Source organism: Hippocampus zosterae, chromosome 7, assembly GCF_025434085.1.
Source record: "Hippocampus zosterae strain Florida chromosome 7, ASM2543408v3, whole genome shotgun sequence".
Classification (NCBI taxonomy): domain Eukaryota; kingdom Metazoa; phylum Chordata; class Actinopteri; order Syngnathiformes; family Syngnathidae; genus Hippocampus; species Hippocampus zosterae.
Window position 1 is genome coordinate 23,089,821 of NC_067457.1, and position 24,096 is coordinate 23,113,916.

General features: G+C 43.2%; 2 protein-coding genes across 4 annotated transcripts in view; both read right to left on the bottom strand.

Annotated features, from left to right (window-relative positions):
• clasp2 (cytoplasmic linker associated protein 2) overlaps nt 1-9,679 on the bottom strand; it is a 41,726-nt gene extending 32,047 nt beyond the window's left edge. For all 3 annotated transcript variants that reach the window (XM_052070947.1, XM_052070946.1, XM_052070945.1), the window contains exons 1-5: nt 8,868-9,679; nt 4,769-4,847; nt 4,021-4,124; nt 3,150-3,241; nt 984-1,059 (exon numbers count right to left, since the gene is read on the bottom strand). In XM_052070947.1, the coding sequence (XP_051926907.1) occupies nt 984-1,059; nt 3,150-3,241; nt 4,021-4,124; nt 4,769-4,847; nt 8,868-9,065 (549 nt within the window). In that variant the 5' untranslated portion in view covers nt 9,066-9,679. The remainder of the gene's footprint in view (nt 1-983; nt 1,060-3,149; nt 3,242-4,020; nt 4,125-4,768; nt 4,848-8,867) is intronic.
• Nucleotides 9,680-10,544: 865 nt separating this feature from the next.
• fbxl2 (F-box and leucine-rich repeat protein 2) lies at nt 10,545-22,479 on the bottom strand. Its single transcript, XM_052070935.1, has 14 exons — nt 21,865-22,479; nt 19,233-19,294; nt 15,730-15,784; nt 15,568-15,642; nt 15,382-15,476; nt 15,094-15,258; nt 14,235-14,361; nt 14,085-14,159; nt 13,886-14,016; nt 12,468-12,528; nt 12,346-12,390; nt 12,108-12,164; nt 11,804-12,016; nt 10,545-11,457 (listed from the first exon to the last, which is right to left on the bottom strand). Exons 1-14 carry the CDS (start codon nt 21,892-21,894, stop codon nt 11,350-11,352), a joined length of 1,299 nt encoding a protein of 432 aa, XP_051926895.1. The 5' UTR covers nt 21,895-22,479; the 3' UTR covers nt 10,545-11,349.
• Between the last annotated feature and the right edge of the window lie 1,617 nt (nt 22,480-24,096).

Sequence of the window (24,096 nt, forward strand, 5' to 3'; positions counted from 1 at the left end):
GTGTTCCGAGTTGTTGAGAGTGGGAGACAATGGTCAGTCACGGCCTGAAACGGACATTGATTGGCTGTCATTATATTTGGGCTTGTTTAGCATAGCATAAGGAGTTGGGAGGGCCAGGTGAGCAGCGGTGAGGTGTTCTCGGCCCAACGGATGAAAAACTTGCATTCGGAAAAAGAAAAAAAAAAAAAACGCTGACGGCACTATTGATAATGGTAGCGTGTTGTGCCTTATTTGTAAGGAGTTTGCTGACCACCGAAGCAGCCTACCGCATCAATGCAAAGCCCCCACCCCTCTAGTCGCAGGTGCAGCCACAGCTAACGTTCGCACCCAAAACATTAGCAATACAGCAAGCCATAGCAAAGCTCTTTGCCAAACTAAACTCGAAGAGAACACGCGTACGAGGCGTGAAGTCAGCATAGCTGCTGTGTCCTCTGTAGCCTATGAGCAGTAGTTGATGTTTATTTCAGCACTTTAATTTGTAATGATGAACAGTGTTATTTCTGAAGTGCTAACTTACAGCAGTGATTTAAGGATCTGTTTTGTTTTATTTTTTTATTATCTGAAGCAAGTTCAGTGTTGAGTGCTTGTATAACTCAGAATATTGTTCTTACTGTTTTAATGGCATTAGTGCTTTACCTTAATTTGGATTTATTGTGCAAATCTTTTTTTTTTCAATCAGGTTTTCATATTCCACCATCAACTGCACTTGTGAAGAAAACACATTAGAATATTTCTAAAAACCCTGCAGGGAACCTTTACTCGTTTTATTGCACTGCGGTGATTGGCCTGCTGGATGCGGTTTAAAGCGGGCAACTGAGGGGTGGGTGTTCAGGAGGACGCTGATTGGTCGGGAGAGAATGCCAGTGGATAATCACCGGGTAGAAGACAACGGCACAATTCAGCTTGATAGACTCCCCACCCCAAAGTGTGCATCTCCTGGCTATTGACGCAAAGAATGGCTCCTACGCTAACGTCGCTCCTACCTGGGGGTTCTGGTCTGCCGTCAGAGTGCAAAGATGAGGAACGATCTTGCTCAGGCTCAACGTCTGGGCGCCGTACCTGCGAGATGCACAATGACGACGTTTGAATGAAACATCGTTCAATAAATAAATAAAACATACAACAGCTCACAGAAGTTTTCCACCAAGTACATCTCAAAACATGATCAATACACAGTATATATATATTTTTAAAATATTTTTGTAGGGTTTTGTTTGTCTAAAATATTGGAGCCTTTCCTCATAGTTGCAAATAATATATACATCATCTCAGAATATCCAAATTTTTCTGATGGGTTTTACAATTTATTTTCACAAATATTTGAGTCTTTTTTCTTACATTAGCACATTTGTCATAATCGCTCATATTTGTATACCTACGTGATCATTGTTATGATACTTATGTCAACTGTATCATTTGTTGGGTAATTTGTGTATTTTTCTCTTGCCCTTTTCTCCCCAGACGTGTATTTTTCATGTCATGTTTTTGTATTTTTGAAAATTTTGTTTTAACAATGTTCGTCACGACACTCTTTTGAACCAGTTAAAATCCAAAAGCGTGCTCTACAAACCAGTCCAGTGATATGCAGCCCAACTACTGTCGACAGCTCACACGACAAAAAGCGCTAGGATTCGCGGCTCCACTCAACTCAGCCGCATCATCATCTTCCATGAGACGACACAGCTACCGAGAAACATCTGCAAAGTATTTCGCCATGCTAAAAGCTCACATTCGGCGCCAAGAAGGCTTCTCACTCATAAAGAAAAAAAATATTTTTGATCAATCCATGACTCGTTTTTGTCTTTCCGACAGGCCAGCGCAAGATGGCCAGAGAGCGGCAGCTCGAGTAACGCAAGAAACCGGATCATGTAGCCGTGCTTTACAACAATGCGAGTAAAAGAGAGCGGGGGGAGGGGGGGTAGTAGTAAGTGGTGAGAATATGCCGTCTCAGCGAATTTTGACTTTTCTCAGTTGGAACTCGTGAGAGCCTCTGTGGTCGAAGCCCCGAAAAACGGAGGAGGGGGTGGTGATGTTATGTTTGGCACTTTAGGGCTGAAGATCATGTGAGGACTGCAGTACTTGTTAAACTGAAGCTTTTGTGGCCGCTATGAACAAAGAGAAGCAAGTTGAAACTTTTGGGCTCTTTTATATGCGTTTTCAATCATGACCGTGGGGCTTTTATCATTGAGGGGGAGAAAAGAACAAAGCTCAATTGTACATGTAAAATACTTTATTTAAAAAAATCCCATTTTAAATTGTATCCTTTATTGTGAATCTAATTATGATCGATTATTTTATGCAAATAAATATTTTAATACCTCTACCCTTTTTCTTTGTACTGTATTTTCACGGCAATAGGGCGCACTTACAAGTCTTAAATTTTGTCCAAAATGAACGGGGCGCCGAATCTCTGCACTGAGTTCCAAAATCTGTTGCCGTGTGACTTTGATGAGCGCTTTGCTCGACTGTCTGATGTTATGCGGACGCGCTGCTTCTATCGAGGAAAGGCAGACGGAAATGAGGACGAAACGCGGACATTATGAGGCATAGGTGTCAAAGGCTGGTCCTCCAAATCATTTTATGTGGCCCGCAAATGCTAATCATGTCTGTCAACTTGCTAAAATCTGTACCGATATGTCAAATTGTCATGTGAAATCAACATCGTTGACATTTTGCAATAATTTTGTGACCCAGTTTACACTCACTCGAACATTAATTGAACAAACTATTAGAACTGACTTGACCGATTTCAAAACTAGCAATCCAACAATTTGTTGTGTACAAGTCATCATTTTTCACGGTGGTTTCACTGTTTGAGACCCCTGTTATAAGGGAAGGGAGGGCCTGAAAAAAACTTTCATGATTTGTTAAAATGAATTTCTTTTACAAATGTTGACATTAAATCCAATGACCGACTATCAAATCAGAAAATGAGTTGAAAGTACGTGATGGACAAATAACAGTTAAAAATTGTATAGTCGACGTTATTTCCAAATGCTCATTTCTAATGTTATTCATCCCGGGGAGCAGCGCTACATGAGGCCACTAAACATGACATACTTTCTTGAAATAACTGAACAGAAGTGGAGACAAGTACAGCTGATCATTCACCCAAAGAAGTCATTTAAAAAAAACAAACTCCTACTTACGAGCTGAGCGTGGCACTGAGGCAAAGGCAGAGTCCCTCTCGGCTGCGGAAGTTCTTGTGTTTGAAGCTGGGCAGCAGTCTTTCCCAAACGTACTGCAGGGACGGCGAGAGCAAATTAGCGGCGTGAATGAGCAAAAGGGAAAAGGTCGCAGTAAGTCGCTGAGAAGATTAAAGGAGCGTCTGCATTGGTGATGATCGGCGGTGAGTGAGTGTGATGCAAGGCAGATGGCGAGCACATTAAGCTGCTCTGGTGCGACCAGGGGAAGCCGAAGGGGGGCGCTATAGCGCTCTGTGGTCATGATACTGCAATGGACCGAGGCTATTCTACACAAACATTATTATCCAGTGGAGAATCACTTTCTTTTTTTTTGAGGATCACCAAATGTAATGTACATAAAACTCTCTGTATTTTACGCATATTTTACTGTGCTTGTTTTGTGCATTTTTAAAATATCATATATAGTTTAGTATATCTTTATTTTTTAATGGCGCTTCCACAACAGCTGCAGAGGTAAGAAAACACTTTACAGAAAAAAAATGCAACAAAATTGGAAAAAGATTTTCTCAAATAAGAGAATTAATTATTTTCATTTTTCTACACTTTGATTTTTTTTTTTTTAAACCACCACATTTTAATTCTCTTTTGCGTTTTGTATGTGTGGTGTTGCTCTAGTGGGCTGCAACTGCCATCCAGTTGCATTTTAAATACATTCATCCCGTCACTTTTAATGCAATATATTCTGTTAGTGACTGGACGAAGGGGTCGGAATATGTTGGTGTTGATTTTTTTTTTTTAAATAATTGACAGTGTCTGCAAATGAGTCAGTTGGAGTGTTTGGCGTCATGTGCTTGCTTGTTGACGAGAGCTTTACCATGGGCGAGGCCGTCTGCTCCATGCAGTGAAGGATGAGAGCTTGGCTGTTTTCCCGGACCTGGTCCTTGGCATCTCCCAGCCGGTCCACCAGTGCTGGCAGGACTAAACAAACAAAACAAAAAGGATGAAGAGCGCCCTCTAACGGACATGTTTCTAATGACAGTGATGAGTCAGTAATTCTTTTCCTGGCCATGTGCTCGCATAACAATATGCTGTCATGGCAACAAGGACAAATAATGAATGGTTTAAAGGTGGGGGATGCTTGTTGTGTTGCATCACAGGCTGTAGCGGGGCTTAAAAGGCATACACTTGACTTGTTTAATCGCTCCTTTTTCCGCCGACGTCAGGAAGCAAGCACAGCAAACGCTTGCCGTTTTCAAAATCAATACAACGTCCTTAGTTGCACTGGATGATGTCATCCGCTCTCTCTCAGGATGCCAAGCCGCTCTTTGGGAGCGGCTGAGGGGGGATGCACAAATCAAGCCTCGAGAGATGAGCTTTCGAAAAGACTGAAATAAAAACGACGTGGCTGACTGTGCACGTAGGCGTGAGTGCGAGAGTTGTGACAAGCGCCGAGGTGGCTGCCGCATGTGGCAGGGGACACCTTGACAGGCAATGACACACATGCAGTAGCCATAAAAAGTCCGCACGCTTGGTTGCCCCTCTCGTGGGTTCTATGGGACCCTTAAAGCTTTCTGTCAACAAAAATGACTTCACTTTGGGTCGATTCAGACTGGCTTGCTCACCTCTGCCCAAGTAACCTCGGAAGCGCTCGCCAAGGCGGTCCACAAAAGCTGCACAGATGTCAATGCCCAACAGCGCCACCTGTTTAAAGAAAAAGAACCATTCAAACCAAATGTTAAATTCACTCCTCGTGAGGCTCGTGTTTTACAAGTAGACCAAAGTCAATAATATATTTTCTCTTTATTTTTACCTTTTAAAATACAAAATAAAATAATTTACCTTAATTCTTTCATCTTTTGTACATATTTTATGAAGTTTGTATATCGTATTTATCGGCCACTGTATTTTGCAAGTAGACATATTGTACAATAGATACAATCTAAAATTTAAAAAAAAACAATTATAAACAAGTTTTACTCTCCAAACCCAATTATAATTAAGTTAAATAAAACCAGAATACAATGATTTGCTAAAAACAAAACTTTGTCAGTTTGACCATTAAATACTTTGTCTTTGTAGTGTATTCATATTTATTTCAAATACACAGTTTGGTAGCTAGCTAAATGCTAATTTGGAAACACTTTAAATTTTTTTATGAAAATAAGCCTCATGTACAGGGAATGAAAAGAGGTTCAGGGTTTTGAAAGGCCTTTTTGTGCGTTGCTTTCCCATCTGGCGTAGCAACGACGACTTTTTCCCACCAGCAGAGTTTTTCTGATGGGGATCCCATCCACACACCCGGAATGGAATGTTTGTCTTGGCATCACGTGATCCACCTTGACTTTAAAAACTCCAGAGAGTGGAGGGTTGGCTACAGCTCCCTAGACTATTTTTGTCAAAAGCACCATACTGGGTAAGTGGGGTGACCTCCACCAAGGCTCAACGTAGAGGAATCTGGTCGTGTTGACAGACGAAGCCTACAGTCTAAATAATTACACACAGCATCTGTAATGATTGGGAAAAAAAAGAAGTGAGGAATGCTGGAATATTCTGCCCTTGAATCAATGGTCTCCTTTGTGAGGGGGATGTACGTCGGCTTAGTTTGCTAATTGGTGTACAGAATTTAAGAGGGGGGTAGGGGGCCGTTAGGAAAGTCCACACAGAAAGCCCAGATAGACCACTTTGTGTTTTTATCGTCCAAATGTTTGCCAGCTTGCGTAATCCGATTCCGTCATGACGTCAACCGGCAACAGCTGCTGGCAAAAACCATAATTATCTCGCCAGCGTGATTAGCTTTATTAGCATGATAGCGGGATTAGCGACCGTGTCATGCAGGCGCGTGTGATCACGGGAACAATATCCAGACTTCGAAGCACCTAGAAACGATAAAGGAACGATAACAGTAGCATTCAGAGCGAGCAGTTTGAAACTTATTGCACATTTTTTGCGCTAATATTTTTCTGATATTTTGTGCAGCCCTAGAGCAACATGCGCGTCCGGATTTGCTCCTTCCACGTAAAAATATCAGACACGTATTACTGAACTGGACAAATAAACACCCTGAACCAAGCACCCCTTTTTTTCTTTTCTGGTATCGCGGTACTTTGCTAGCAAACATCCAACGCTAGTGTAGAACGATCGTAAACAATCGTGTTAGCATGGAAGCACTAAAATAAGAATCTCCAGTGCTTCCAGTTTAAAAAAAGGTTACCAATAAATAAAAATGTAGCGCAATGTTGTGTTTTAAAGGCCATACGATTGGAAACGGAAGCAAACGCCGACAAATTTGCGCTCAAAAACGTAGCGCGTGTCACGTGACACCTCCATTCAGAGCATCAAAAAATGTACCATTTGACATTTTATTTGGCTTTGTTGTTCAGAGAAAAATATTTGTCCAAGATTAGATAAGACCGATTTGTGCATCGGACCGAATTAAACTCTTGATTCAAGATACAGCCAACCAACATTTGCGTTTGCTTTTTGACTTTTTCATGTTAAGGCATGAATGACTGCACCATTATTTCTGATGGGGAATTTCTTGGTTCAACTTTTACACTGAGGCCACCTTGCCAACAGAAAAATGGATGCACTCCAAATCCAAACATCTGCTCTATGGGCCGTCACGCCATCATGACAGCCAGAGGTGACAGTCGCCCTTGCCCTTCAATAAACGTCCAATCTGTGTCTGTGACCACTCCGCGTATTTTCATCGCCTCTTCGTTTTCACCCGAGTCTCCCGTTACGATCTGCCACCGGGTCTGAGGGTGAAGGCATTTCTAACAGCTGGAGATGGCAACGACGGATTATATATTCTCAGCAAAAGCTGCACGACACGAGTTTTCCATTGGAACACATTGCGCTTTGTTGAAAAGAAACAACTTCTCATTTTCAACTGTGTTTCTTGACTCGCCGGCAAATGGACAAAACACTCTAAAGCGGAGTAGGCAGTACTAAATGAAATTTCCATTTGTCAATTTGATCATGATCCAAATTTTCCCGGAGGAAATGGCATGAAATGGATTTTAATTTGCCAGTTGACTTTAAAAAAAACAAAACAAACAACCCCACTAAAAAACAAAACACTGTTTCAGTGACATTTTTAACATTCCTAACAGGCACACATGAAAAACGTGTGGTCCAAAATATGATTTCCAATTGTCACGTGTAACAAAGGAAATATTATACAAATTGATTTATTTGTCTGGTAACATCATAACATCTCAATGCTTTGACGGACGTTTTGACATTCCTGGTGTGTGTGTGTCGGGGGGCAAAATGTGATTTCCATTGGCCAGGTTGAACACGCAGGAAATAATGCAAAAGTCAAAAACCGTATAGTGTTTCAGAAATTTGCATGAGCATTGGGAACGTAGTTAAGGGGACTTAAAGAAGATTTAATGACAGTGACAGCCAAATTATTACAATTTGGGTTTGTCACAAGATGAGATGTGCTTTCTCGAAGAAAAAAAAAAATTGGGGAATGTTTTGACTGGCCCTCAGGATGGGAGTGTTGATTTTGGCAAAATGAGTCATTTTCCAGTGATTTTTTCCCCCCCTCGATATGGGACATAGCATGGATGCAGTGTAAGCAAAAAGAGGGATACGGAGCACAGACGGGACAGAGTCCACGTATGACCCCTCCCCCATTTAATACTGTTGGGGGGGGGGCGTCTGCATCCTGACAATGGACCCTGTCAGACTAAGCCCAAAAATATGAAACCCGTGTTTAATTCATGCTAGCAATGGAAAACAAGACCCCAAAGAACAATGTTTGTTCAAAACAGGAAGTTGCTTTTTTTTCCAGCATTGAGTGACGAGAGGAGCACGTGAAGCACTAGAGGGATGAAAAATCTGGACCAATAGGTCCGTTTCCTATTACCATTACAATTAATACCGTATTTGGCCTAACTGAGTAAAAGTTCTCCAATCATAGTTATCGTTTGAAAACTGTTGACTATAACGAAGACAGAGAAAAGAAAGAAGAGGACAAAGAAAACAGAAGCATATGGAAACTGAGCGGAAACTGCCATGTTGATATTTGTTCTTTGGATTTTAAAATATTTTTTGTCTACTTTGAAATTTCACAACCTTGAATTTAGTTTATTTTTGAAAATCTTGTCAGATAGTTTGGTACATAAATCTTTAAAAAAAATGTGATTTTTATTGTCTAAAATTGAGTATAAGGTGATCCCTCGCTATTTCGCAGTTCGTTTATCGCGGCTTCGGTGCATCGCGGATTTTTTCAAACATATTCATAAAAAGTATATATACCTGTATATATTTTTTGAAATCCGCAAAAAGTCCGCAAACGGTCAACGAGAAGCAGTGAAAGTCAGCAAAACAACAGTGAGTCACATAGAGCAACTTATACAGTACATGTGGGAGGGGGGGATGGGGGGGAAAGAGACAGAGAGGCTTACAAGAACAAAAGCGGGTCTCCCCATCCTTAATTGTCTAATCATCCTTAATTGACTAATCATGAACACGTCTTTGACTATATTGACAATAAATCTTATCCAATCCAACATCTGCTGCACACTGTATTTGTGTGCGGCGTATTTTTCCTGATGTTTAAGGGTGTTTCCCCCTTTTTTATAAGACTGTATGTGATGCAATGTTTTCGTATACATACACAGAATGTGAGTAATTGATTTACTATGGCTCATTAACCTAAAAAAAAGAATACTGCCGTCTGTAGATTGGGCACTTTTTCGCCCTCACCTTGAAATTGCTTGAGTTGACCCAACCGGTGAGTTCGTCGACGGTCTTGTCCAGTCGGGGTTTCTCCTGCTCCACATCCGGCGAGCGAGAGGGGTCGCTGAGGTAGTCGATGAGGTCCTGGCCGACCTGCAGCCGGCGAGTAACATCCTTCTGCAGCACCTGCTGGTAGAAGTAGTCCATATTGTCGCGGTCCTCCATCCCGAAGGGAGGTTGAGGGGAGTCGAAAGCAAGGGAGACCCCGAATCGGTCAATATAGTCCCGCGGATGTGTCGGTGGTCTACGCGGCGTCGATTACGTCTCTCGGATGTTTGCGACCATCAATTAGTCCGCCGTGAGCTGAGGTTGACAACTTGGCTCCGGAGTCATCCCTGTCTCCTTCCAACGAAAACCTCACATTAATCACCACAAAACGCCTGCCAGAGACTGTAAAATCTATTTTTTAAATCGTAAAAAAAATCCAAAAAGAGCGTACATGCGAGTTTCCAAAAAATAAAAAAAAATTTAAACAAAAAACGGGCCGAAAACGCCAACTAGCACCCGGCTAATTTGGCTAAGTTAGGGCCCTAGCGTCAGCAGCTCACACTTCCTCGCGGAAAAAAAAAACAAAGGAGACTGAAAAAGCCCATCGGTATGGTGCTTTCGGTGGAGAAAGTTTTCGCTCCGGCGGGAACTGAAGACTGTGAGCCAACGTCGTTTGGGGGCCGCGTGGGATTGGACTATGGCTACACCGCTCGGTAAACAAGAGTATTTATGCCGAGCCAAAACCAAGGCAGATCGTACTCTCTGGTCTCTGGGGGCTAACTGCCGGGGTCCTTAGACTCCGCACAGCTGCCCTACATGATGCCTGAAGCAAATATCGTCTAGCAAGTTGCTCCAGGAGTTAAACCGGCAGTTACATATGAAACCTACTTGGTCATTGATATAAAAACTAACTATTTTTTTATTTTTTGGCCAAATGGGCGTGTCAGTCGCCAAAGTGGATCCTTGCTGCAGCCCGTCGATCATTTGTTCATATGACCGTTTGGTTTACCGTAATTCATGTTATTTCCGAACATTTGTCTATTTAATCCCGTTTTATATTTATTGTGTTCCTGGACATTTTTACTTTTGTTATTGAAAATATATTTTGTATTAAATATTATCCTTACTCAATGTTTTAAAATACTCTAATTGTTCATATATTTTTGTAATTCACATTTTTTGTGTAATCCATTTGTTCTTTTCATTTTTGTATTGTCAACTTCCTATTTTTTTTATATTCGAGGGGTTTTTCCACATATTTTGAGACTAGGTGTAATTTCTGTTATCGTCCTGGATTTCGACAGCCTGATATTTGCTGCCACCTATCGATAGTTTGTAGATGACACCTAAGCAGACCGCAGTGCATGTACCGTAATAAATGAATGTAATAAGCATTATCTACAAATATTTGTGTAATTTTCGTCTTATCTATTTGTATTGTGTATTTAGTCTGTTTTACATGATTTTAAAAATATTTTCTCTAATATCGTCTCGTCTATTTTTTTGTAATGTTTTCCTAATGTCTCTATTATATTGGATTTTCATCTAATATATTTATATATTTTTGTGTATTATCTTTTTTCTGCCTTTTAACTCAATGCAGCCAATGCAGATGACCAACCCACAAAAAAAAAATCTACGCGAAGACAACCAGCATCTGTTTCCTATGGTTTAACTTTATTTATCCATCTGTTTTTTTCTCAAACATAAAACTGTTAAAAGAGCTTTTCAAAGGAGACGGAAGGGCATCAGCATCACTGGGCTTAGCCAGTCCATCTTTTTTTTTGTAATCTTTTTTTGATTGTGCCATCCACAAATAATCCTGCTGGAAATTTTCCCTTGCCTAAAATCCTTGAGTCCTCTTGTCGATTGGGCAAAATTCTTTGCTGGGTTTTTTTGTTTTGTTTTTTTTTTCAAAAATGGTGTGCGATTGTCAAAATGAGGTGTCGCTTGTAAAATTTCTCTAGCATTAAGGAAGTTAAGCTACCAATGCAAACGAGTTGGCGTGGTGCTAAACTAATACATGATGTAAACGCTGTAGTATTTTTTTTTTCCACACAGCGGCTCTGAATTGACACTTGGGCAGAGGGGGGCATGTAGAACCATCATTATAAGCAAAAAAAAAAAGTTGCTTTGAATGTCTTCTCTGTACAAACAAAACCGCAAAATGGTGGTCCTATTTCCCCCATGGCATCACGTGATCGTCCATCTTGGATGTGCAGTAGGGGGCGAAAGGGAGGACGACAAAAGCACAAGAAGATGGTCATGAGGAAGAGGAGGGGCCTTTGTAGCAGTCCAGGTAGGACCAGGAAGCAGATGAGTGGGTCCAGCCCCTCCTCTCCTTCTCCTAACCAACCCCCCCAGTCTCTCACCCTCCACCAGATCTTGTTCTCAACCTTCTCTGTGTTTTTCAGAGCTGCAGCACCTGCAGGCAGAGGTGGCCCCCCCTGGCCCTCCACTGTCAGAGGATGATGCAGCAGCGACACAGGCGCTGCCCACCGCCGTGCACCGAGGGCGGGGGCGTGACGGGGGCAAAATAGGCGTGGACCTTGATCTCGGGAAGGTGGGCCTGCGCAAACAAACTTGTTAATGCGGCCGGATAAAAGCCTTAACAGACAATCCACAGCATCAAGTGCACGTCATTATTGCGACGCCTGTGGATTTTTGCTGCCACCTAGTGACACCTTCACAATATGACATCTTAGCTTAAAGGAATGTATGGGCAAAAAAAAAAAATCTGTTAAATAGTTATACCACTGTCAAATTGTTATTTATTTGTCATCATATTTTTGTATTCACTCTAATATTTCTTTTGGAAAGAAATCTAAAATCTTTGGATCTTATTTTGGGGGAGGGGGGCTATAGTATTTCCAGATATTTCAACTTATTCTGTATTTTATAACGAAAGCAATTACCCGTATGCGTTTGATGCCCGCCCGGGTGACCTGCTGGCAGTCGTACAGCTCGATGCGCTCCAGGCGGTGGCAGCTCTTCAGGTGCTCCAGAGTGACGTCGGTGATGAGCGGGCAGTTGTCCAGCTCCACCACACTCAGACGGTCGTGGCCGCACGCGCTCACGCTCAACGCCCGGATGCCATCGTCCGTGATCAGCTCGCAGTGAGACAGAGACTGCATGACGGCAAAGACGCAGACATACAGGCTTTAAAAAAGGTGATGATGAGGAAATTAAGAAAAATAATACAGTGAGTGCGATGTTTACCAAAGCTTGCAGACGGGGGCAATGGATGGACAGCTGAACCAAAGTGTTGTCTGTCACCTATGGGGGGGTAATTGTATATTTATGTATTGACATAGATCCACCCATGGTAAATATTTTTTTTATTATTATTATTATACTTTCTTCGCATCTCATGTGGTCCAACCCCAAGAAAATGCATTAAAAAACTCAATTAAATCCTTTTGATATAACATCACAGCTCCGTTGTAAATTCTCTTACCAAAATACATTCTTCTAAGTCCATTTTTTCAAGCCCGTGGCAGTTCTACAAAGAAGATGAACGAATCGAAATGAGCGATTCGGTTGGACATGAAGAGAGTCAACATTGGTGGGAGAACTCACCCTGGCCAGCACGGTGAAGCCAGCATCGGTCACGTGGGAGCATCGCGCGGCTTCGAGGATCCTAACAAGCACAGAAGCAAACTATCACTTTCAACGTTGGGGGGGGGGGGGGGGGGGGCGCAACTGCTGCGTGAACGCACACGTTGTCTTTAGACTCGCTTTGGATAACATTAGCGTTAAGCTAACATCATTTCATTTGTCAAAACATGGCTTGGTGATGTCGTAGTTGTATTTTATTTGTACATTGTAATATATGTTCGAATGATGCTAGTCTCCCATTTCGTGAGCGCTGACTTGTAGAAACACGATGAAAATTCTAGATACTTCCATCCATCCATCCATTTTCCGATCCGATTATCCTCACAAGGGTCGCGGTGGGTGCTGGAGCCTATCCCAGCCGTCTTCAGGCAGGGTTCACCCTGAACTGGTTGCCAGCCAATCGCAGGGCACACAGAGACGAACAACCATTCACGCTCATACTCACACCTAGGGACAATTTTGAGTGTTCAATCAGCCTGCCACGCATGTTTTTGGAATGTGGGAGGAAAACGGAGTACCCGGAGAAAACCCATGCAGGCCCAAGGGAGAACATGCAAACTCCATACAGGGAGCTGGAGTTGAACCCGGCACCTCCACACTGTGAGGTTGACGCGCTAACCACTGGACCACTGGGCCGCCCCGAGATACTTCCAGTAAAATACAATAAAAATGCGAGCGACACTATTTGTAATACTTGGGATTCCATGCATCTTTTCAATGGCAACCATTAAAACAGCGGTGTCAAACTCGTTTTAGTAGTTACGGTTTTACTTGGAGGGCCGTTATGAATTTTGGGAAACCATATAAATGCTTAATCCCCTCTATATATTACATAAACAGCGCACAACTAATTGATCAATAACTAGTTTTACAATCACAAATCAAGAATAATGTGGATTACATATGACAATTTGAAATTTTGGTTCAGACTTTTAGCAAACATCATGGAACTTGGCATGCTTAATTTGCTTTCGCGGGCCACATAAAATGATGTGGCGGGCCAGATCTGGCCCCCGGGCCTTGACTTTGACACCAATGCATTTTTTTTTAAAAAGCCAGAGTTGGCCAAGACTTATCTTCAGCCATTCCCATTCGAACGACAACAAACGTCGATGGCGCTCCTCGTTAGTCTTCCCGTTGACGGCATTTCACGTCAGCGGTGCTCAAAGAGTAAATTTACAAGTACATTTAGACAGGACTGGCTGAATATGGACACTTCTGGGACACTATTCAATATTAGCCTACCCTGGATTGACCAATCAGAGAAAGGGGGTTGTCCCAAACATTTTCCTGTTGGATTTTTTTTTTCCTTCTTCTTCTCTCGTCCAATGACATTTTTACTTCCCCGACATCCATTGATTGCATGTGTTTCTTTTTACTTCAGTCGAGGACAGTTGAGTCCCAATGCGGTGAGGGAGGCGTCCGTGATGTTGCTGCACCCGGACACGCAGAGGATCTGCAGTTTGTGGCATCCCCGGCACAGACTCACCAGGCCCTCATCTGTGATTTGCTGCATATTATGTGGACACGATTAATAACTTGCTGCCTCACTCTTGCCCCCTCCCCTTTTTTTTTTACCGTGCACGACTGCATGTTGATAATGGTGAGCTCTTGGCAGTGCTTCTGCAAATGTTTCAAGGCGCCATCGTCCAGCTGAAGGACCAACACAAATTAATGTGTTTTTTATGACGAAGCATCCATCATTGTTACGATGTCATTTCAGTGTACCTGTGTGCAGCCTCTGAGGAACAGCGCCTGTAAGCCAGCGCAGCCTCGGGACAGTGCGTCGATGCCGTCGCGCGTGATCTGGTCGCACCAGGACAGGTTCAACGTCTCCAGCATGCGGCAGCCATCGCTGAAACACGCAGACATCCATCCATTCATTATCCGAGATGCTGATCCTCAGGACGGTCACGGACATGCTGGATGGAGCCTATCTCACCCGTCTTTGGGCAACAGGTGGGATACACCCTGAACCGGTTGTCAGCCAATCGCAGGGCACACAGAGACGAACAACCATCCATGCTCACACTCACACCTAGGGACAATTTAGACCGTTCAATCAGCCTGACATGCATTCTTTTTGGAATGTGGGAGGAAACCGGAGTACCCGCAGAAAACCCACCCAGCCATGGAGAGAACATAACCTCCACACAGGAAGTTCGGGACTTTTTTTTTTGTAAACGTTCTTGTCATTTTAAGTAAGACACGTCCGTTTTAAAGTTTCTGGGGATAATAATAAATTAAACAACTTATTTTTTGGTACCATGATGTTTTACGATACATTATGCAAAAAAATCGGGGAAAAAAAATTGTTGATTTTTCTCACAATGTTTCATAAAACATTTAAGGGACCAAAAAAATAAGTTAATTAATTTCATACAATCCCCACAAAAAGAAATAATAATTGTATTTATTTGTATTTATTTATTGCTAAATTTTCAGACGACTACAGCGATGAAATTATATATATACAGTTACACAGTGTACAAAAGAAAACGGTACAGTATAGTCCCAATACAGATATATCATCCTGTGCTTTATTTTTTTTTCATTTGGGGCGAGGGCGGTAAATGTTATGCTGTACCTGAGGGCCTTGAGGGAATGGTTGGTAACAGACACGCAGGAGGTGAGGTCCAGATGCTTGAGCTTGGAGCAGAACTTGCTGAGGCTTACGCAGGTGCTGTCTGTGATCTTGGTGCAGCCATTTAGATTCAACACTTCAATGTTACGGCAGTTCTGTGCAAAAGTCCTACAGCCACAGCACAACACGGGGTTTATTGCAGTATGCCAAATTGGAAAGAAAATAAATAAATAATCAGCAAAAAAATTATAATTTGGTATTTTTGTGGTGCCAAACTGGAGTGGGTCTCACTTCAATGAAGCATCGCCCACGCTCAGGCATCCTCGCAGGCCGAGCTGCCTCAGGAAGCCTCCGCACCGCTTGGAGATGTTCTCCACCACACGGCCCTGTGAGCAAGAAAAAAAAAAAAAGAATGAACTGTGACGTCCACATCACTGCCTGCCTGCTGACACAACACTAAATATAATAATTTCGCACCTCGATGTCCGTTTGGAAGTTGAACAGGTCGATCTTCTGCCAGTTGCTGCCATCCAGAGCCAGAACGTTCCAGGCCTTGCATGTAACAGAAGAGGACAATGCCCTGTGAAAAATTCTCCAAACGTGGCCAGCAGACGGCGATAACCTTGCAGCAAAGCTTACCTTGGAGACTTGGGCGCACCGACAGAGGGTGACCACGTCCAGATAGGAGAATATTCTGCACAGGAAAAATGAGCAACTGAATATCTTAACGATTCATTTTCATATGACATTGTGGACAATTTTGTGCAGTTTCGAAGGAAACAATATCCCGTCCCACACAGGGTCCGTAAATGGTCGAGCGTGGTGTAGACGAGTGATGTGTGTTCCCCTCGTTGGTGTTAGCAGGCCACTTCCTGCTTCGCGCAGGACAATCGAACTATACCATTTTAAATTCAATGTTGGGGTTGGGTTAGGATTCAGTAAGAAGAATCAATCTGCTTTCTATCCCAATTTAAGATGTCTGCAGTCCACGATAACGTGAACGAAGTCGAGTCGAAGTTGATTAATTGAGGATGTCACCGATACTTTTTCCAACATAGTACAGTAGTGCCCAATCTCTATTTTGCCACAAGCCACAAAGACATACTGACAGACAAGCATAAAAGTAAAATTCAAATTAAAAAAACACAGCTCACAATGAGACTCATTGTAGTTGGAGTAATTAGTTAACACTCCAGCGCATGTTTTTCCAATTAGCCTGGCTAGCTTGCGCCATTCCAACTCCTGCTAGTTTTAAGAGACTAAATATTATTGTCACAAGACTGACACTGATACCCTCCTCACATTTTTCCCCAGGGCTTAACATTCCCCAACGAGACACGCCAAGACTCAACTCAGGAAGTAAGAAAAACAAAATACAGTGAAATTCCTCTACAACGAAACCTACATGGGCGAAAATACCCCCTAGTCTGAAAAAATCTTCATGCATTACCACCATTCCCACTTTCCTGTCCCCCATACAACGAAAAAAAAAACCTCTGTTGCGGTGTACGAAATCTTTTTCTCTGCTCTTGCCTCACGACGAGATTCACTACAATTAAGTCGAATCCAACAGCAACCTCTACTGCTTCGTTCGGAAAAGGCAACAGCAACCACCAAACTGGTTTACACATGCGCAGCAGTCCAGGAATGATTTGTTATTTTTCGTTTCAGACGCAGGAAGAACGTTGCATTGCTAAAATGGCGACAAAACGGACCTTTGGATGTCAAGCAGCTAAGACAAGAAGAGCTCTGACACTGGAAGAGAGGGGAAAAGTGATCAAAATGAAAGACGGAGGAAGCAAAATAAAAGACATGATCCAAGAAATTGATGTAAGTGAAAGTGAATGCTGACTGTAAATTTCCCAATTTCTCTCCCTTTTTTTCTTTCTACACTGACTATGTGAAGTGTCAAATGTATCCTCATACTTACAGTATGTACTATTGGAATAAATATAAAGAGTACACTTATGTTTGTGTGTGTGTGTGTGTGTGTGTTTACATCTGAGATCAAATTTGCTACAGTGAAAAAGCCCCCTGTTGTGAAAAATTTCTTGTGCAAACATGATTTCGCTGTAAAGGAGTTTTACTGTAAGCCCTGACATTGGTTTTACTAATCAAATCAAAACCTTAGGATTTACAGTATTTACTCACAAACACAACAATACAGTATATCCATTATACTGTTTTGTCCTTTTTTCCCTTTAACCCTTGCAGGGACAGTGGTTACGACAGTGGACATCTTATCAGGTTATTATTTGTGCATGAAAGGGTTAATGTGGATGCTAAGAACGAACAAGTGGGTTGAGTCGAGGCGCTCGCACACAACCTCATAATACGGAAAACACCCCCACGAGGCCACGCTAGGGCTCGGCTACTGGGTCAGCTCAATCCATTAATCTTCCAATGAGTAATCTCGAAGAGCACCACGCACACACACACACACACACACACACACACATGCACACAGGCACAAGGACACGCAAGTATAAGAAGCAACCAGGTGGGAATGCGAAGAATCCTGGTGATTACAGCGGTCTGGCCTTAGGACCCTGAGGACTGCCTGAGCAGGGCATGTCAGGACATGTTTAAGTACAGCAGCCTTGGAGGAAATATATGCAGAGCACTAATTTTACGCCAGATTCAATACAAAGTGCTTGATGACCATCAATTTCGAATTTGTAAAAAGCTGATTTTTACGACGCCTTTAATTGCGCCCCCTCAAATTCCGCTTAAGCACGGCCCCCACCCACCTCCCTTTTTTTCCCAGCATGCAATGCAGCGGCATTTGAATGGAGTGTAACGCTGCCTTTGTTGACAAACACCCTGCTCCTTCAAGCGTGGATGTGCGCGAGCAGGCGCCAGCCGTCAGCGGAGAGACAGTTGCCATGGCGACTCCGGCCAGATCTGAATTTGGGTGGATGCTCAGTAGGTTGCAAAATAACCGCATGGGAGCTGTTATGAGAGGTGCGGCGTTTACGGGTCTTTTCGCAGCGGTGCAAATAAACTCAACCAAATCCTCTGCGTAGAATGACTCAGATTAGTGCTGTGCTGATGAGCGCAAAGAAGAGCTGAGATATCATTGGACTTCTTGGCAGGACACGCCCTATTGCGACATAATTGATAGTCGCTGCAACGACGCAAAGGCTGCCGAGAACTTCAGTGGGATTCATAACGACTCAATGAACCGAAATTGTTTCTAAATTTGCATTTTGTACGGATATAATAGATTTTTCATTATTGTTCATTTTTATTCGGTTGTGATTTTTTTTTAAATTCACTTTTAGACCATGCTTGCTAGTTTCTATTCTTTTGTTTTGAAAACGTTTCATTTTAATTTGTTTTTCTTTTTTTTAAACATACAGACTGTTGTTTTTCTTTTCAGGATGGAACAGTGGAACGTATCACCTTGTGATACACAGCGGATGCACGATACAGTGAGTACGGGGCGAATGCTTTTCGTGCAATTGTTGACACTTGACGACGACACTATGACCGCCTTTTCAAAACAATGACAGGAAAATCTTTGTGAGGTTAGCCGAGGACAACCTTCACGTCGTCCATCTTATGACCACCTTGACTGGACGTTCCCAGCCTCTGGCGTGTTCACTTGACTGCCGTGCAGAGTGATAACAAGGCGGCGCGTCGACGCTCAAGTTTAGATAAGAGGCAAGACAGGGTGACGCTAACGTTGCGTAACGTGATGCCATTGTTGCCCCGGTACGCTGGTGTTGGGGGGGGGGGGGGGGTCGCAGCGCCAGCACTGCGGACTTCCCCACCAGCGGAGACGAGCTATTTATTGCACGCACACACACACACACACACACACGCACACACAGTTTTTGCATTTAGGGGGGCCTGCAGCTTTGACACACTAAGCCTGACACAAAAGTGGGATGAAAATGTTGACATACAGTACGTAAAAATATGTAAAATGGGCTACATCTGTAGAAAACATAAAGATGCATAAAAATGTAAAAATAATATTTTTTAAAAAGCCTCGCTTAGTATATGAAGTTACTACATGTCCTGCAAAAAATAATATTTCATGTATAAGGACATTTTATACTAATGCTTTTTTACGAATGCATGTGGTCAACTGTGTGCATTTGTGTTGTTGTGAAATGCGAGAGGCATAATCTCACCTGAGCAGGAGCTCTTTAGGGAGCTTCTTGTTAATGGGGGCTTCATCGCTGTTGCAGAACACCTTTACACGCACACACACGCACAAAAGAAGACATACGGTCGTCATTAGCATCATTTTCCTGGAATATGATTTCATCATGTGATTGTTTTCTACAGTATCACTGACACGCCTCACTGCTTCTACTCTGAAGTGTGGCCATTCTCGAGGAGAAGGTTGGTTCTGGCGTCGGGGGTAATTTTTAGTTACGCCCACGCATGCTAGCTCGCGCTTCCAAGCGACATAAGCGAACGCTCCTCAAAAGACGAAAGGAGCCGTTTTACACAGAACACAGCAAAACCTGGGATGCCCCCGCAACCGCAGCAAACGGGTGTTATTTCGGATCTGCCGTTTAGAAGACAAAGACGAGTCGACTCCTCTGTTGGATTAAGGACGAGTCTACGGCGCCTGTATACAGCGCTACAACAGAAGAGTCAGCATTAAGGCTGCAGTTCGGGAATATTTTTTGTCTCACTGGCTGGCTTTTAAATGGCAGAGTTTAGTCTTCAAGCTTTTTTTGGGGGGGGGGGTGGAATCTTTATATTGTTCTCTATAAACGGGTCCAGCAAAAAAGCAAAGGCAGAAAAACGGGCGGGCGGCACAGAAAATTGTAAACAGACAATGTAAAAGAAGCCAAACATTAAAGTTTTGCATTGTGATCCTGTCAAACTGCCGCATGAGATGCGTAACAGAGATCCTGGCGGGGACAATGTCAACCCAAAAATGTTTATTTCTTTGAGTTTGTGTCAGAACCGGGACACACCTACATGTATGGAAATGTCGGGAAAATGCCACAGGGTTGTGAGGTTAAACGGCCGACGCCAATTTCTCTCGCCCTTAAAAGTCAAGATTTCATTTATCAAGCTTGCTTCCAAGAGGAGCGTTCAGGTGACATGCGACGCTCCGTTTCCCGTGCCAGCCGAGTGACATTCCCAAACAGGGAGTTCCTGTTCTCCGTCAGTGTGTAAACGGCACAAAGGTAATTTATCACCTCTGGAGACTTTCAGAGCGGTAATAGAGGCCATAACATCGGAAAGGCAGGACAACAGCAGTCAGTTCGCCTGCAGAGAATATATGTCCTGACTGATAAGGATTTTTTAAAAAAATATTTGGCCAAATAAAATTCCAATAACAAGAATATAGATAAGTATATAAAATGAACCGTAATTGGTTCTGTGTAAAATGCAACAGCATTTCAGGCACTGATGCATTATCTAGCCATGGGCCTCTTAAAGACACAGAATTTAGAAGCCAACATTTTTCAATTTTGTTTTGTGACGGGCCTGTTACAAAAGCACGGTAACATGGGGGAAAAAAAGGCACGAAAAATCGCAGGGACTGCATTGATGCAAAATCTTTCCGCCTTCTGAGGTAGTAGGACAACTGTAACAGGGTCGGGATTGGACGAAATGCTCCCGCTCGCTTCTTCACAGGAACACTAAGGAGGGAGCATATAGCTCCCTTCACTGGCCGCCTGGACACACATTTTTTTCATAGCCTTGTTTTATGTTTAGTTTGTATTTATGTACAGCACTTTGTCCCAGCAGAGGTTGTCTTTAAAGTGCTCTGGAAAATTAAATGAGTTGAATGAATGCCGAAAAGGAAATGTGGGAAAGGCAGGACAGGAGTGTGAAGTTTAAACAGCCACCGAGGCGCCGTGTCACAGTGTGAAACTTGTGACAATATCGTGCTTTCATTGCATTCCGTATAAAAGGCAACAGCATATAAATGCCCTCCCTCTGCGCGCGAGCACACAAACCCTTGTTTGTGCCACCGCTAACGAGCGGATTCCGGGAGAACGTCAAGTAGCATCAAGCCTTTGAGAATGTCAGCAATGCACAAGTGATGTCACAGACAGAGAAGCATGACACTGGCCTGATGTTATGGTTACAAATAGCTGCATCGCCAGCTGGATTGGCATCGGGGCTAAAAGGCAGCAGCGAGTCAGCCACAAAAGATGAGAAAAGTGTGGACAAATCAACGAACAAATCAGAAAGCTAACATAACACGTTGTTTTTAGTGCTGCACAATTTATGCTCATTCATTCATTCATTCAATGAATGAATGAATGAATGAATGAAAGCCATAATACCAAATATTTACTTTATGTACACACAAGAGACAAGTTGTGCTTTGTTGACAAGCCACATATGCAACCCGCATCCAGCGGTTAAGCGTCTTGTGCTAATTTTAGTGACAGGTGGTCAGGATTTTTTTTGGGGGGGAGGGTGGTATAAAATGTCACAGATACAAATTATTCACTGTTATGCTGATGTTGACTCATTTCATCGCTGCAGTTAGGTGACCGGGTGGTCACAGATTTTGCAACATGTGTGTCAAACGCATAACACAAGACTAAATGTACATAAACGAGACAAATTGTGACTATGTTGAGAAGTTGAATATATATGCTGCCCACCGCTGACCTGCCCAACCCGCGCCCTCCCCGCTGGGAGCCGGTCATCTGAGGCGACAGTGGCCGCCTGGCTGGGCCCTCCTGCCCGGCTGTCCCGAGCTCCACGTCGCCGCTGTTGACGTTCCATGAACCGGGAACGACACCCAAGACCCCCGCAGTTCAACCGCGGTCGTCCTACCTCAAAGCGGCCCTTGGTGATCCCGTTCATGTCTGCGGCGTCTCTGCTCGCGAGCCGCGTCGACGCCAGCCGAGCCGCCCGGCGTTGCTGTCTCTGTCGCCGTTTTATTTTCGCGTCGCGTCAGTGTCACTACCGGTGAACTGTGGTGCTGGTGGTGCTCCGGGAGCCGAGTCGAGTCGAGCAGGAGTGAGCTGGCACCTCACGCCCTCCTCCGCTTCTTCTTCGTCGTCGTTGTGATGTTGTGGTGCCAGCTGGGCGACAGGCTGCCTGGTGTCGAGGGCGAGGAGGGCGGCGGCGTTGGTGATCCGGGGCGGTCGCTAGCGTCGCGGCAGGCCGGCGGCTCCCCAGCAGCTGGCCGTCTCATCGCAGGACCAACAAAAATAACAATAATAACATGGACGCTCAGTCAAAAAGTGACTTCACTTCCGCCTCTTCCCCTTCCGCGGCGCGAGGCGCATTGCCCTTTAAAAAACATGAAGGAAAGACTTGCCGACTTTTAACACGCCAAAACAAATAAAGACAGAACACGGACGCGAAATGTTACCGTTGACGCTTCATATGTCGGTGATTGACAGAAAACGTACGTCGAAGGTATTTAAGTCCGTTTACTGGCTCTCCAGGAAGGGGGAGGGGTTTCATGACGTCATACCAGAGGGACGAGCCCGCGTGGCCGATTTGTTTTGATTCCTGCGTTTCGTCGCTTCCTGATGAATTTGCACTTTGGCACGTGAATATTTTCAATGCAAAATATAATGAGACAATTCCGAAATGTTTCTTATTTCAAATAAATGTTATATCGAGATATGGGATTGAACTCAATCTGTTTTGGTTGTATTCTGGGGACAATCGTCACACTATTTAAATCCGTACACATTTTTTTTCTTATTTTAGCAAATTTGGTTAAATAAAAAAACCGTATTTTTTTTTAAAGTATATAATTAGGTGTCGTTTTTGATTTATAAATAAAATAGCTGATTGAAGTCCATTGTCTGGGGCATCTTTGAAACCTCAACTGGCCCACACCCTGCCCACCCTGCCCACCACCTCTTCCAGCTACTCCCTTCAGTTAAGTGCCATCGAACCATACGCACCAAAACCAACAGACATTCAAACAGCCCCTTCCATCTCGCCATTTATATCGTGGCTCTTTGCATTTTTCCACACCCGTGTGGAACAGTATTACCGCAAAGATCATTGAAGCTCCAGCTCGCTACATACTTAAACAATTAACGGTCAATATTCCACAGCACTAGACACTTTAAAGCACTCAGGGATTTTGTGTTTAATTGCACACCTACAATCACCGCCAAATGGTGCAACGATTATCTGCACCAACTGCACAACCGTCATTGTATTGTATTGCACCACTGATCACTTTATCTCTGCTCGATGACTCTGCACATTGCTGCACAGCTGTCATTGGGTGGGACTACTGCACAATGGTACTCTTACATTATGAAAAGTACTTACAGTAGATACTTAAAGTACATGTGATGTCTTTGTTTATCGAAGTTGCTTGTTATTGCAATACTAATGTAGCCTCTACTATCAGAGATACAACCATTGTGTGTTCTACATAGTTGGCTAATAAAGCTGATTCTGTTTCTGGAATCATTTCATCTATTTTGGTTGGTTTGTGTTTTTTGAGCTTTTGGAGTTTTTCAGAAATCAGTTTAAAATGTATTGTTTAAATCATTGTTTAGATTATTTAAAATATGTACAGTATATGCTGGACATAATGTGTAAAATGTTTGTTGTATGTAATGTTTGCATGTTGCACTGATGTGTCCAGTGAATATAAAAAGTCTCACAGCCCTGTTCAAAGTTTTAGTGTAAAATGTTTAGGCTACTGCCAGCATTAAAAACATGTCATGAAAAGCCCACTAGAACATCTACATTTTATTTTTGGTTAATCAGCGGCACTTTAAATGGTTGCGGGGTGTTTACTGACTCGCATTTGACATCAGTTTGAATGCAGTTGGTTAATAGTGAACACGGCCAAATCTGCAGTTATAAGAGGGTGCGCACAACCGTGAAAGCGCCTGATCTCACTTGTTCAGTTGTAGTTCCCCTTGAGCTGAACAGGTTGTAAATTTGTAAATCACATTCATGGTGGTAAAGGGTTTCCCATGATTTATCTTGGCGTCATATTCTACATGATAAACCCCTGGAATTTTTACGAAGGGTGTGTAGACTTTTTATATCCACCCTGCGTACGAATGAAAAGCATTA